Raw genomic sequence first — 12,205 nt, 5'->3', positions numbered from 1 at the left:
ACATAACTTTAAAATGGAACGACTTCTATCAAATAAAGTAGTATTCAATAATTATTAGACTATAATAGTGCACAATAAAATTAACTCTCGAAACATCGGCAAACAATAACGAAACACGAATTCACTCTTAACCGTTACAATGAATAATTATGAAACTGTGATCAATAAAAATAACTGCAAGTCACAATACATAAAATACCAAAATGAATGCAGAAATATCCACCTCTGATCCCTAACCATTGGTCATGCTGTAGTTGGAGTCCCAACAACATAAGGAGGGGCACAAGTTCTCCACCTCTGGGTTAGATTGACCCATGGCCTGACAGCACAATTGTATGTATGCTTGTTTATTTTATTTAAACTATTTTAGCATAGCACCCTATCCAATTTCAGGGTGGCTTACAACAGCAGGAAAAGCACAGCAAGGCACTTATTGCACAAGAACTGTGTGTGCCAAAGCCGTCTTCAGATTTGTTGCATGTCGTTTGCTGCCTTCTGTCGAAATACCTATGCAGGCATATCAAAGGAAAGCTCAAAGGTTGGAATGGGAGGGAAACCATGTTGGTAGATTTCTGGTGTCACATATGAGTTTGGCATGTTGATCCCTGTGTTCTGTGGCAGTTTCTAACCCCTCCTCCCCCCGCCGTTCTTCCAGGGTTATTCTAAAGCTATTGGAGGCTTTGTGAAACTAGGACTGATAAATTCAGAGCCATGTCCTATGCTCAGTGCAACAGCAGCTTCTATAACCTGGGTGAGTGTTGCTTTCGTGGTCCAAGAGAAGTCTGCAGCTGAGGCATGTGTGAAATGGGTTCGCTTTGTATTTTTGCCATCTACACCTATAATCATTTTGAAATCCAGTGTTCACACAACAGTGGGCTATCCCATTCTTGACAACAAAGCTCTGTTTGCACAGCCAATGGCTGTACCTTCTGCCCTTCTCATAAAGGTAAAGGGACCCCTGACCATTAGGTCCAGTCGTGACCGACTCTGGGGTTGCGGCGCTCATCTCGCTTTATTGGCCTGGGGAGCTGGCGTACAGCTTCCGGGTCATGTGGTCAGCATGACTAAGCCGCTTCTGGCAAACCAGAGCAGCGCACGGAAACGCCGTTTACCTTCCCGCTGGAGCAGTACCTATTTATCTACTTGCACTTTGACGTGCTTTTGAACTGCTAGGTTGGCAGGAGCAGGGACTGAGCAACGGGAGCTCACCCCGTCGCGGGGATTCGAACCGCTGATCTTCTGATCAGCAAGCCCTAGACTCTGTGGTTTAACCCACAGTGCCATCCGTGTCCGCCTTTCTCATAGCCCACCCCTTTTCACATTTCTGCTTTGAATGCGGACTGTTTCTACTATCGCACGAAAAAGCTGGTGTTCGTCACCTGCAGTTTTCTTAAGGTGCAAATGCTTGTACTTTCAGTGTTCTGACTATTGGATGGTGATCTGTTATTATTGATTTTATATATATATATATACCCAGAAAGAACTTATGTGCAGGCTACTTGGACTTAAGCAGTCTGCCACATACGATGATCTCCGAAATGCCGTCTACAATAAACTGAATGAGGATGCAAGGCAGCTGGATGCAGTCGAATGGTAGGAGATTGACCTTTCGGGATTGACCTTTCCCCACATTTCCCCCCCCCCTTTTAAGTGCTTCTCTAGCAAGGCCAGCCCACTCATGAGATAAGGTGAGGCAGCATATATCTACAGGGGCAGCAGATCCCAATGTAGATCTTCATTCCCCCGCTTGTTTCTGATGTAGATCATTACTCACCTCCTCCTTCCCTGCCAGGGAGGCGAGTGCCATTTTGTGGTTGGCCTCAGGTGCCCAAATGACTTGGGCCAGACCTGCTTTCTATCATCCAGGCATATGAGACTAGTTAGAATGGCTAAGAGTAGCCTGCCAATTCCCAGAGAGCCAGTGTGGTGTAGTGGTTAAGAGCGGTGGACTCGTAATCTGGGGAACCGGGTTCGCGTCTCCGCTCCTCCACATGCAGCTGCTGGGTGACCTTGGGCTGGTCACACTTCTCTGAAGTCTCTCAGCCCCACTCACCTCACAGAGTGTTTGTTGTGGGGGAGGAAGGGAAAGGAGAATGTTAGCCGCTTTGAGATTCCTTCGGGTAGTGATAATCAAATCCAAACTCCTCCTCTTCCCATTTCTTAAAAGCATATTTCAAAGTGAAACATCTGGTGTGAAACTGCAATGTTCAGCAGCTCAATTTGCATGTAGGCTTCTGGCTTGATGATGTTATTATGTGATACTGTTCTTCATTTGCATGCTTCATTTTGGCTGTAAGGCCACAAATGCATAACGATAGAATAAGATTATAAAACAAGCAAATCCAATAAAGGAGTAACGGCAATCAAAATAATTACTGTGACATAATCGGGTGTACTTAACCTTCTCTGCTCTCTGCATATATCTTGATAGAACGTAAGTAAAAACTGAAAAGGAAAATGCAAGCTGATTGCAGAAGTTTGGTTCTGCATGGCAACACTGGAGGTGTAGCCCCAGGGCATGGCACTGTAATAAAGATGCCAATTAAGATGTGAGGAGGATTGTTGCATCTGCTTCACTTTCTCTTGACACATCGGTTGCCTGACCCAAATTGCGATGGGGTGGCATCCCATTCTTCTCGCTTTGCGATCACGGACTCAAACCACTGCTCTCAGTTTTTGGGGAGAAGGTCCTGGGCTTTTTCTGACAAATGGTGCCTTGTCCTTGCTCTTTCAGGCTGGGGTTACTTGGAGATGAGCCCGTTCCAATAGCAGAAACAATAGTCGGCGCACTAGCGAAACACATGGAGGCCAAGCTATCCTATGGTATGTGAAACACTCTCTGCTCATTCTGGCTTTGACCTATAAATCCTTAAATGGCTCAGGACTGCAGTACTTCAAGGACTGCCTCTCCCCATATGAACTTACTCAAACCTTGAGATCACTTTCTGAGGCCCTCCTTCATGTGCCTCCTCCTTGAGAGGTCCGGAGGGTGGCAACATGAGAACGGGGCCTTCTCTGCAGTGGCTCCCCATCTGTGGAATGCGCTCCCTGGGGAAGTTCGCCTGGTGCCTTCATTATACACCATTTTAAACCGGGTCTTTGGTTGATTGACATCCGATGCCCTTTTAAATGTGCTTGTGGAAGGGGGAGGGTTGTTGGGTTTGTTTCTGTTCCTATTTTTATTATGTCTTTTGTGTTGCTTATATTGCAATTTTATGTAAATTCCCCTGAGATCTACAGATATACAAATCTAATAAATAATGATAATAAATAATATTACATATCCTCATATATAATATCAATCCGGCTGTATTTTTGTATTGATCTCTCCACCTTGTGCGGGAAGCTAAACAAATTATGTTGCTGCCCCCCCCCCCCCAATTGCCAAGGGCTGCCCTCAACCACTTTAGCATGTCTAGGCCAGAATACTAAAACAAGCAACTTCATTTTGTTCCTTCAGTTAAGACTATTTAGCTCCCCAACCCCATCCCATTTATTTTTATATTTTATTTCTGGCTGGCCACAACCAGATATTGGTAGAGATCTCTACATCAGTTATGTTACATTCTGCAACGTTCTACATTTGGGAGGCGGAAAGATGAATTTCCTTCGCAATCCAAAGCAGAGCTAAGGAGAACAGGGGTGGCGTCTTTCACACACTGAGTTTTTCTTGGGTGTCATGCAGTTCACTGTTAAAGCTACAGCTTGTTCATCTTTTCTGACAACAGAAAAAGCAACATATTTCTGTCTTTCCCTTAGGTCCCGGAGAGCGCGATATGATAGTCATGAGGAATGAAATAGGAATCAAACATCCGTCCGGTCATTTGGAAGACAAATATGTCAATCTTGTGGTGTATGGAGACGATAAAGGATATTCTGCAATGGCTAAAACTGTAGGGTACCCGACTGCTATTGCAGCAAAGATGGTTCTTGATGGTACGTACGGGTCTTTGTAAGTTGTGTGGTGCACCTGGTGTGTGTGGAAGGTTCTTTTAAGTAGTCTTCAAATGTGCAAGTATTGTTTTAGCCAATGGGTACTGAAATAATTCTTAAAAGGCTGCATCGTTATTATTAATATCCCTATTAATAAACACTTGTGGGGCTTTTTTGTGTGTGTGGTTGTACATTACAACACTCACCAGTATGGAATACTGGCACCTCTGTGTTTTTGCTCCCCATGGCAGCCATTTTGTGCTAGCAAAATTGAGATAAATAAGACTTCCAGCATTTTTTTATCCCCCCACCAAAGAAAACACCCCACTCCTCATTTATAAGTGTGAATTATAAATCTTAAGTTCATCACAGTGTTTCTGTGCTCATGCAGTTCATTGTTGTCCTCACATTCACCACAGTTTTGTGTGCTAAGATCCTTATCACCCATGAGACATCCATCATGTCACTGCTTGGGCCAATTTCAGGGTCCCAGCACCCAGCATGACCCAATGTTGTTATGTGTCCCGGACCCCCACACTCCTTGGCACTCTGTAGGGAAGTGTGTTTGTGTTTGTTATAATTGATTTTAGCATTCATACTGTTTTTGTAAGGTGTTTGGGGCCATTTACATGAGGAAAGCGGTTAATTGCAATAATGAATAATATAAAATGCAGGTAGACTCTGCCATCTGGAACTCCTTGTAGCTTTGCTCAGAGTATTGCTGCCTGCCAAAGAGGAGGGACCTCACAAGATTTTGTGCAGGGTCCCCTCGGCCTAGGGGACACTGGTGCCACTGTGGGCTAAACCACAGAGCCTAGTACTTGCCAATCAGAAGGTCGGTGGTTCAAATCCCTGCGACAGGGTGAGCTCCCGTTGCTCGGTCCCTGCGCCTGGCAACATAGCAGTTCGAAAACACGTCAAAGTGCAAGTAGATAAATAGGTACCACTCTGGCGGGAAGGTAAACAGCGTTTCCGTGTGCTGCTCTGGTTCGCCAGAAGCAGCTTAGTCATGCTGGCCACATGACCCGGAAGCTGTATGCCAGCTCCGTCGGCCAATAAAGCGAGATGAGCGCTGCAACCCCAGAGTCTGTCACGACTGGACCTAATGGTCAGGGGTCCCTTTACCTTTACCTTTTACCCCTTGGCTTGCAGCTGTAAACTGTAAGTGTAAGAGGAACTGGTTTGTTTTAAGAATTGGTAGATCTCTCGTGCCCAGTTCCTCCCAACTGAACCCTTTCAGATGTTGTTGGACTACATCTCCAGTTATCCCTGTCTCTTGGACATGCTGACTGGGGTTGATATGAGTTGGAGTCCAACAACTTTTGAAGCACCCCACGTTGGGGAAGCCTGCTATAAACACACGTAATTTCGCTGTCCCACTGTGAGCAGAGTGCCAGGGCTTCATTTTAGTGAGGCTGCAATCCTTGTCTCTCCACTTACCCAACCCCGTTAAATTAAATAGGACATACTTCTAAGAAAACGTGGTTAGGATTGCACTGTAATGTTTTAAAATAATTGCCGTACAGGTTGCTTTTTTCTCTATATCTCCTTTAAAGAAGAGTTAATCAAATACAAGAGGTCTGGAGGGTGGCAACATAGGAATGGCCTGTTTTGGGTTGGCTCCCCCATTTGTGGAATGCTCTCCTCAGAGAGGCTTGCTGGACACCTTCATTACATAGCTTCCGTACCATGTGTGTGGTACGGAAGCTGTACTACCCAGGACAGGATGGGGTTGTGCAGAGTTGTTAAGGCAGCAGAGAGCATTGTTGGCTGCCCACTCTCCACCTTAGAGCAGATTGATGCCACAAGGTGCCATAGGAAGGCACTGGACATAGTAAAAGATCCATCGCATCCTGGTCACTGTCTCTTCGAGCTCCTGCCGTCGGGACGGAGATACAGGACGATGATGACAAGAACGAGCCGTCTCAAGAACAGCTTCTTCTCCAGAGCGATCTCGGCCCTGAATGGGAAACCTGGACTTTGAAAGTCATCTAATCTTCCTTGCTGTATTATATTATATTGTTTTAATTAGTGTTTTTATAGTTGTTCTGATTTTGAGTGGAGTGCCCTACCTGGGTGGATGGAGCAGCCAAGTAATTTCGTTGTCCCTGAGAGGGGGCAATGACAATAAAGATATTATTATTATTATTATTATTATTATTATTATTATTATTATTATTATTATTTAGGCGCCAGGTGAAAATGTTTCTCTTCAACCAGGCTAATTAACATGCCCTGACATTTTAAATGTATCTGTGGAAGGAGGTTATTGGTTTGTTTTGCTCCTGCTTTTGTTTGATTATGTATTTTGAAGTTTTAGGTTGCAAATCGCCCTGTGTTCTTCAGATGACGGTGTGGTATGCAAATTTAATTAATGATAACAGTGACATTTTTTCTCTTTATGTTCCAGGAGAAATTGACACCAAAGGCATGGTCATCCCATTAACCAAGAATATTTATGGACCAATACTCGAACGTGTTCGAGCTGAAGGAATTACCTACAGTACCCAGAGCGTTATCAAACAATAAAGGAGACATATTTTCTAGCCTCCTTTTTTCCAGCTTGTAGTTTTGCACGCACATTTTGAAGCCTAATAATAGTTGTCCGTAGGCACTATTTCCCTGAAAGTCTTCCCTGTCCAGAGCCCATTGAAATGAATAGCAGCTACACAACAGCAGAACTGTTCTCTTGTGTGCAGTGCCAGTCTGCTTTAGGGAAACTTCAACAAGAGAAATTCCAGGTGAGTTGTGCTGTATGCCTTTTTTTACAGACTGGGATTCAACCCACTCTTGACCTGGAAGCAAATCCCATGTAATTCAGTTTGGCTTACTTCTGAGCACGTTGCCCTGCAAAGGTGATTTGTAAAGCTTTCAGGTGGAGAACAGGTGTCCAGTCATAGCAGAGGAGCGCAGGACTCTTCAAATGATGCCAAAATGTTTTTACTCATGTCCTAAATGCTGCAACATTGCTGAATGTAGTGAGTTCAAGACTTCATTTTTAAATGGAACAATGACCCCGAATATGTGACAAGAAGAAAATTGTAATGTTTGTTGCTTTCCCCATTCTTTTCATCATATGTGTAGTCGGCCTAAGGTTCTGATACATACTATGAAGAGCTTCTGTTTAAAGTCCAGGAGGTGTTTCCCCCCACAAAATAGCAGTCATTTTATTGTGTCCTCGGCCTTCTCAGAATGCATATGTGGCAGCCCTCCCACAAATACGCACCTCAAGAGTTCCTACTTCCTTGATGGCCCTGGAGCCGGATGTGTGCTGGAACCGCATGCATCTGTACCCTACATGGATCCCATCACGAGGTTTTCAGAGGCCATAGCTCAGCCCTGGCACCACCTCGTAAAAGGATCTTTGGAAGAAAGAACAAGAAAGGCCTGTGCCTAGGACTGAAGACCTTTTTCCAGACAGAAGATAAAGGGTCACATAGACCAGTGGTCTGAAGATCCTTTCATGACAGACATGGTCATGGGAGTTGCTTGCTTGCGCTCGCGCTCTCTCTCTCTCTCTCTCTCTCTCTCTTGTCCTCATCAGGTGTTCCAGTTAGGTTGAAGTAAATGTGGGGGGCAGGAGGAGAATAACTTCTGTGGCCTCCTAACTTTGTTGGGTACTAAAATTTGAGGCACCTTCACAAATTTGCTTCAGACAGTCACCTTCCATAAACTGGAAGGTGACAAGTATAACAACCGCGATGGTGGAGCTAGTATCATTCGCCCCACCTAGATGTTTACTTTAACCTGATCGTGATACCTGAAGGGGGCTTATATCATAATCAAAAGTGGAAACTCATTTTAATTTGCACTATAGTGCTTAGAAAATCACATCAACAGTATGTATGTATGTATGTATTTATTTGGGAAAAACATGATTCTTTAGAACACTTTAGTAACATATTTGATGTGAGAGCTTGGAAAATAGCATTCTCTGTACCCTATGTCAAATATAGTTTCACATGTGCCAAATTTTGTATTGTTTGAAACCATGCTTCAAACTCCTGGTTAATATCCAAAACGGACCTAAGCTATGGAAAGGCAGTGCATTGCAGCTTGTTGCTACAGGCCTTTAGTTTCTCTACTATATATTCTGTGAAACTATTACATTGTGCCTCATCTTTATTTGCTTGTGAGGTACAGCAATATTTTAGATGTAGTTTTTGTGCTGTGTGCACTGTCCTTTTGAGAGAACCGCCTAAGTGTTCTTGTTCTGCAGTTGCCTTTCCAATCAACCTCACCCAAAACAATAATAGGACATTTTGGCATACTGGGCTTGTTAACTATGACCATTTCTCTGCCTTATAATCACTCATATCTGGTAGTTTTAAATGGAGACACTCCAGATACAGTTAGGCATCCAATGTCTTTGCATCAATAAATGAATAAAAGGTCATTTTCTTCCTGGAAAAAATAAGGTCATAGAGAGCCCAACTGCTTTGGTATGCGTTCATTGTAAGCACCAGGGATACATGGAATACATCACATGAACTGGTTATTATATGGAATTTGGCTTCTGGAACTCACTGGTTGTCTTTTGCATGTAATGCTAAACCTATGGGTTATGGGTTAGCACATGAGCCACAGCGAGTCTTGGGTTTCATGCTCCATTCTCTTCCTGCAATGCAGTCCTGAAGGAGAGTTTGGAAACTTTCATTTCTGATGCAGACTTAGACTATAACTGCAGCTTTCCATGTTGCCCAGACCTAGACTGACCGCTTATTCTGAACCATGCTTAGTCAAGCTATAGTTCTTGAAGCGGCCTTATTTTCACCAACTGTGATTAAGATAAAACACAGTTCAGGGTTCAGATGTAAAAACTAAAGTGTAGGTTGGGGGAGCGTGGGAGCCCAATACTCTTTGTGGCTTGTCTTCATTATTGCAGTTCGCTATTGCATGTGAACCATGCCATTGTTTCATTTTCAAGTTGAAATCTTGCTAAAAAGATTTTCCTTCTGTTTGCCTCCGGTACTCTGGATTTGTCAGACATCTCTCTCGAGGGTGAATTGCCAAAAAATAATTGTTACCTCTGGCACGATCTCTTTAGTAACGAGTTGAAAATGTGGATGGAGCTCTAGTTTTGTTATAAAACTCCTGTTTCTTTTTGGACAAAATGAACCGAGGAAATGAACTATAAAATGAAATAGCCGTTGTCGAAAACATGTACTTTTCACAGAGAAGAAGCCGTAGGAAAGTGGTAGAGTGAAAATGATTTACTGTTTCATTTGAATTCTGACTTATACATGTTCTGTGTTCGAATCAGGGGGCTGCCAGCCTAGAAACCTCTTGCCACATGTTTGAATGAAGGGCAAGCTATGCCTCACAATCCTCGTAACTTCCTTACACTAAAGAAAGGTCTGTTTGAGAGCAATCAAGAAGGTATTAACTTAAGTTATCTACCTGTGTTCTTACAGAATATGTCTGCTTACAGGAATGTGCTGCAAGAAACATGAGGAAGAAATAAGTTCACCGGGTTTTAGAGCTAACCTAGCCCGACTGCTGTGGTGGAGTTTGTATACCAGACCAGTTTGGCTGGTGGCAGGATTCAGCCCTCTTAAATAGCTTGGAGGGTTGACTAAGGGGAAGATGGCTTCTTTTCAGTTTGCTCTGTGAAATACCACATTTCCAGTGCCAACCCTGATGAAGGGAACACACAAACCCCCTGCTGGCTGGGTATCCTTTTCAGTCTTCTTGCCATAGTCGGGTTTACTACCTTTGGGGCTCTCACTTTCTCCGTCAATGTAGGGCACAGAAAGCCACACACACATCCCTTTGGCATGGAAGCATCGCTTCTGTTTTTTTTGGGGGGGGGGTTAGTAATTGGGCAGCTTTTCAGTTCTAATAGGCTGTTTATGACTTTTATTTTAGAATTAAAAACCAAATGCATGTCCTCTTCCCACCGCTCATCCAACTCCCCCAGGCAAGAAGTTTCTTTTCATGGAAACTCTCCTTTTATATGACCTAATACTTTCAGTTTGCAGGTCTGGAAAGGGACAAGTGAAATCACATTACTTAGAGCCCGGATCACGGAAAAAGTTTGTGTCTGCATTTCTTTTCAGTATCCTTTTGTTACCAAGGTCAAGGTGTATTTTTATGTGCTGTATTGGGTTTGGGTAAATCCTGTGCTGCTTCTGCGATGCCATTTTCAATTAAAAACTTTTGACTTTCATTTATACTTGTCTCCTTTCACGTGGATCAAAGCTGTGTGAGTGTAAGATACAGAACTGCAAAGGGGCCGAGAAGATGAAATCTTTGTGTAAGCTGGCTGCAGGACCTTCTAGAGGTTTTGCAGGGGCCAGGAACTTTTTTGAAATGCACACATTTCAAATTCTGAGAGAGTACCGGGGGGCCCAGTCACAAAATAGATGCTATAGCAGGTGGTGGTGGCATAACACAAAGTCACCCCTGACAATCTGTTTAGCATGGGAAGTTAGCCAAGTTCTGCTCTTCCGATTGTGGCGATCACACAACATTAATTTCACTCACACTGATGCTGCTGCTGTCTATCAGAGTGCTTCTCGGGACCAAGAAAAGTTTACGAGGTGGTAACACCAAACTCATTTCATAGAAATCTCTTCAAAAGTTGCACCATAGCTTTTTAGAAAGGCTAGAGCAGGGGTAGGCAACCTAAGGCCCGGGGGCCGGATGCGGCCCAATCACCTTCTAAATCCGGCCCGCGGACTGTCCAGGAATCAGCGCGTTTTTACATGAGTAGAATGTGTGCTTTTATTTAAAATGCATCTCTGTGTTATTTCTGGGGCATAGGAATTTGTTCATATTTTTTTTCAAAATTTAGTCCGGCCCACCACATGGTCTGAGGCACAGTGGACTGGCCCATGGCTGGAAAAGGTTGCTGATCCCTGGGCTAGAGACTTACTATTTGAAAGAAATGAAAGCTCAGAATCTTTGGCACCTGCCCAGGGCTCCAGTAAGCCTTTGTGGGTGCCATAAGTTGGCAACCCTGGCCTTGCATGCTGTTGGTGTGTGAATCTTGTCAGTTTGATGTTTGCTGATTGTTTTGAGCTGTGAACGTTAAGGTTAGTGAGGTAGTGGAATATCTTTCTGGGAGTTTTTAAAGCTGCTTGGGTAAATGAAATTTGTTTAGCATGTGTGGGAAAATGTAGTTTAGGGGTGAAGGTTGTTTTATTGTAGAAAAGCACATGTGTGTGTGTGTGTGAAAATGTGAGTCTCCTTTCAATGGCTAGATTTGTTATTCTTCTAGTAGTCAAGGTGTTATGTAACCTCTAGGAATCATAGCCGTGAATACTGGTGGTTCGTAGGTTATCTAGAGGCATTTGGTTGACCTAGTGGGAAGCAGATTTAGGTGGATCTGGCCAGATTCTTCTTATATTCTTTACCTCAAAGAAGCACCTATTAAGTTGCCCATCACATTTTGATGGGGTGGAATTGACACACATATCAAAAACGCTGTGAAAATGCTTATAAAAAAAACATTGGGGGGGGGGGGAATACGTTGAATTTTCCATAGCTTAGTCTCGCCATCTAGTGTCACATTTGTATATTGCACGTAAAACGTTTTATTTGCAGTTCTGTAGCTTAGCCCAGGATGCCTGTCAGGTGACGAGCTGTAGTGCAAAACAAGAATCAGTGTAAGAAAACAGACAACATTTTGTCAAATGGTTAAATGGCGACAATTTCAAAACTCTTATCGAAGTTAAAAGTGGCATCATTACAAAATGTTGATTTTCCTAGATGACTGTGCTTTTGAAATGTGTCAGGCAAATGTGATCCCATGCAGGTTTACTCAGAAGCGAGTACCACTAAGTTCTGCAGAGTTTACTCCCAAATAAGTCTGAGATTGCAACCTGGATAAATCTTTTCCTGGCACCCGTATCAAGTTCACTTCCTGGTTTTCCATTTTTGTTGTTACTTCAATGCTGTCCTGTCCTGTGTTCATACTCACTAGGTAGCTATTGTCAAGTTTGCATTTTTGTAGTCTGAGAAAGGCAAACAAAAGTTAAATCGGCATTGCTAGTTAAAGATGTATTGGGAGACTTGCGACAACTGAAACAGCATCTTTTCTACACTTGACCCAGTTTACTGAAGTAGGCTCTGTATTTTTTGAGTCTGCAGCATGGATTACAATAAAAATTAATTAGAATATGTCATTTTTGTCTCAGACTGTTTGCTAGCTCAATTTAGGAACCGATGCACATTTATTAAAATGAATAATCCAGGACAAGTTGAAGATTATGAAAGATTTCTTATTCCTTTTTGCCCCAGATCAAAACCCAATGTGTTGCTAAAGAGA

The 12,205-nt window shown here is 43.3% G+C and overlaps 1 protein-coding gene across 4 annotated transcripts in view; it reads left to right on the top strand.

Moving 5' to 3' along the window:
* The window catches only part of AASS (aminoadipate-semialdehyde synthase), a 42,036-nt gene extending 31,934 nt beyond the window's left edge, over positions 1-10,102 (top strand). For all 4 annotated transcript variants that reach the window (XM_083699102.1, XM_083699101.1, XM_083699104.1 and 1 more), the window contains 5 exons: positions 656-751; positions 1,478-1,593; positions 2,735-2,823; positions 3,760-3,936; positions 6,344-10,102. In XM_083699102.1, the coding sequence (XP_083555228.1) occupies positions 656-751; positions 1,478-1,593; positions 2,735-2,823; positions 3,760-3,936; positions 6,344-6,462 (597 nt within the window). In that variant the 3' untranslated portion in view covers positions 6,463-10,102. The remainder of the gene's footprint in view (positions 1-655; positions 752-1,477; positions 1,594-2,734; positions 2,824-3,759; positions 3,937-6,343) is intronic.
* The last annotated feature ends 2,103 nt before the right edge of the window (positions 10,103-12,205 follow it).

The sequence above is a fragment of the Podarcis gaigeae genome (assembly GCF_964106915.1).
Source record: "Podarcis gaigeae genome assembly, chromosome: 10".
Taxonomy (NCBI): domain Eukaryota; kingdom Metazoa; phylum Chordata; class Lepidosauria; order Squamata; family Lacertidae; genus Podarcis; species Podarcis gaigeae.
Note: the sequence above shows the minus strand (reverse complement) of the source record. Positions and strands in the feature narration are given on the sequence as shown.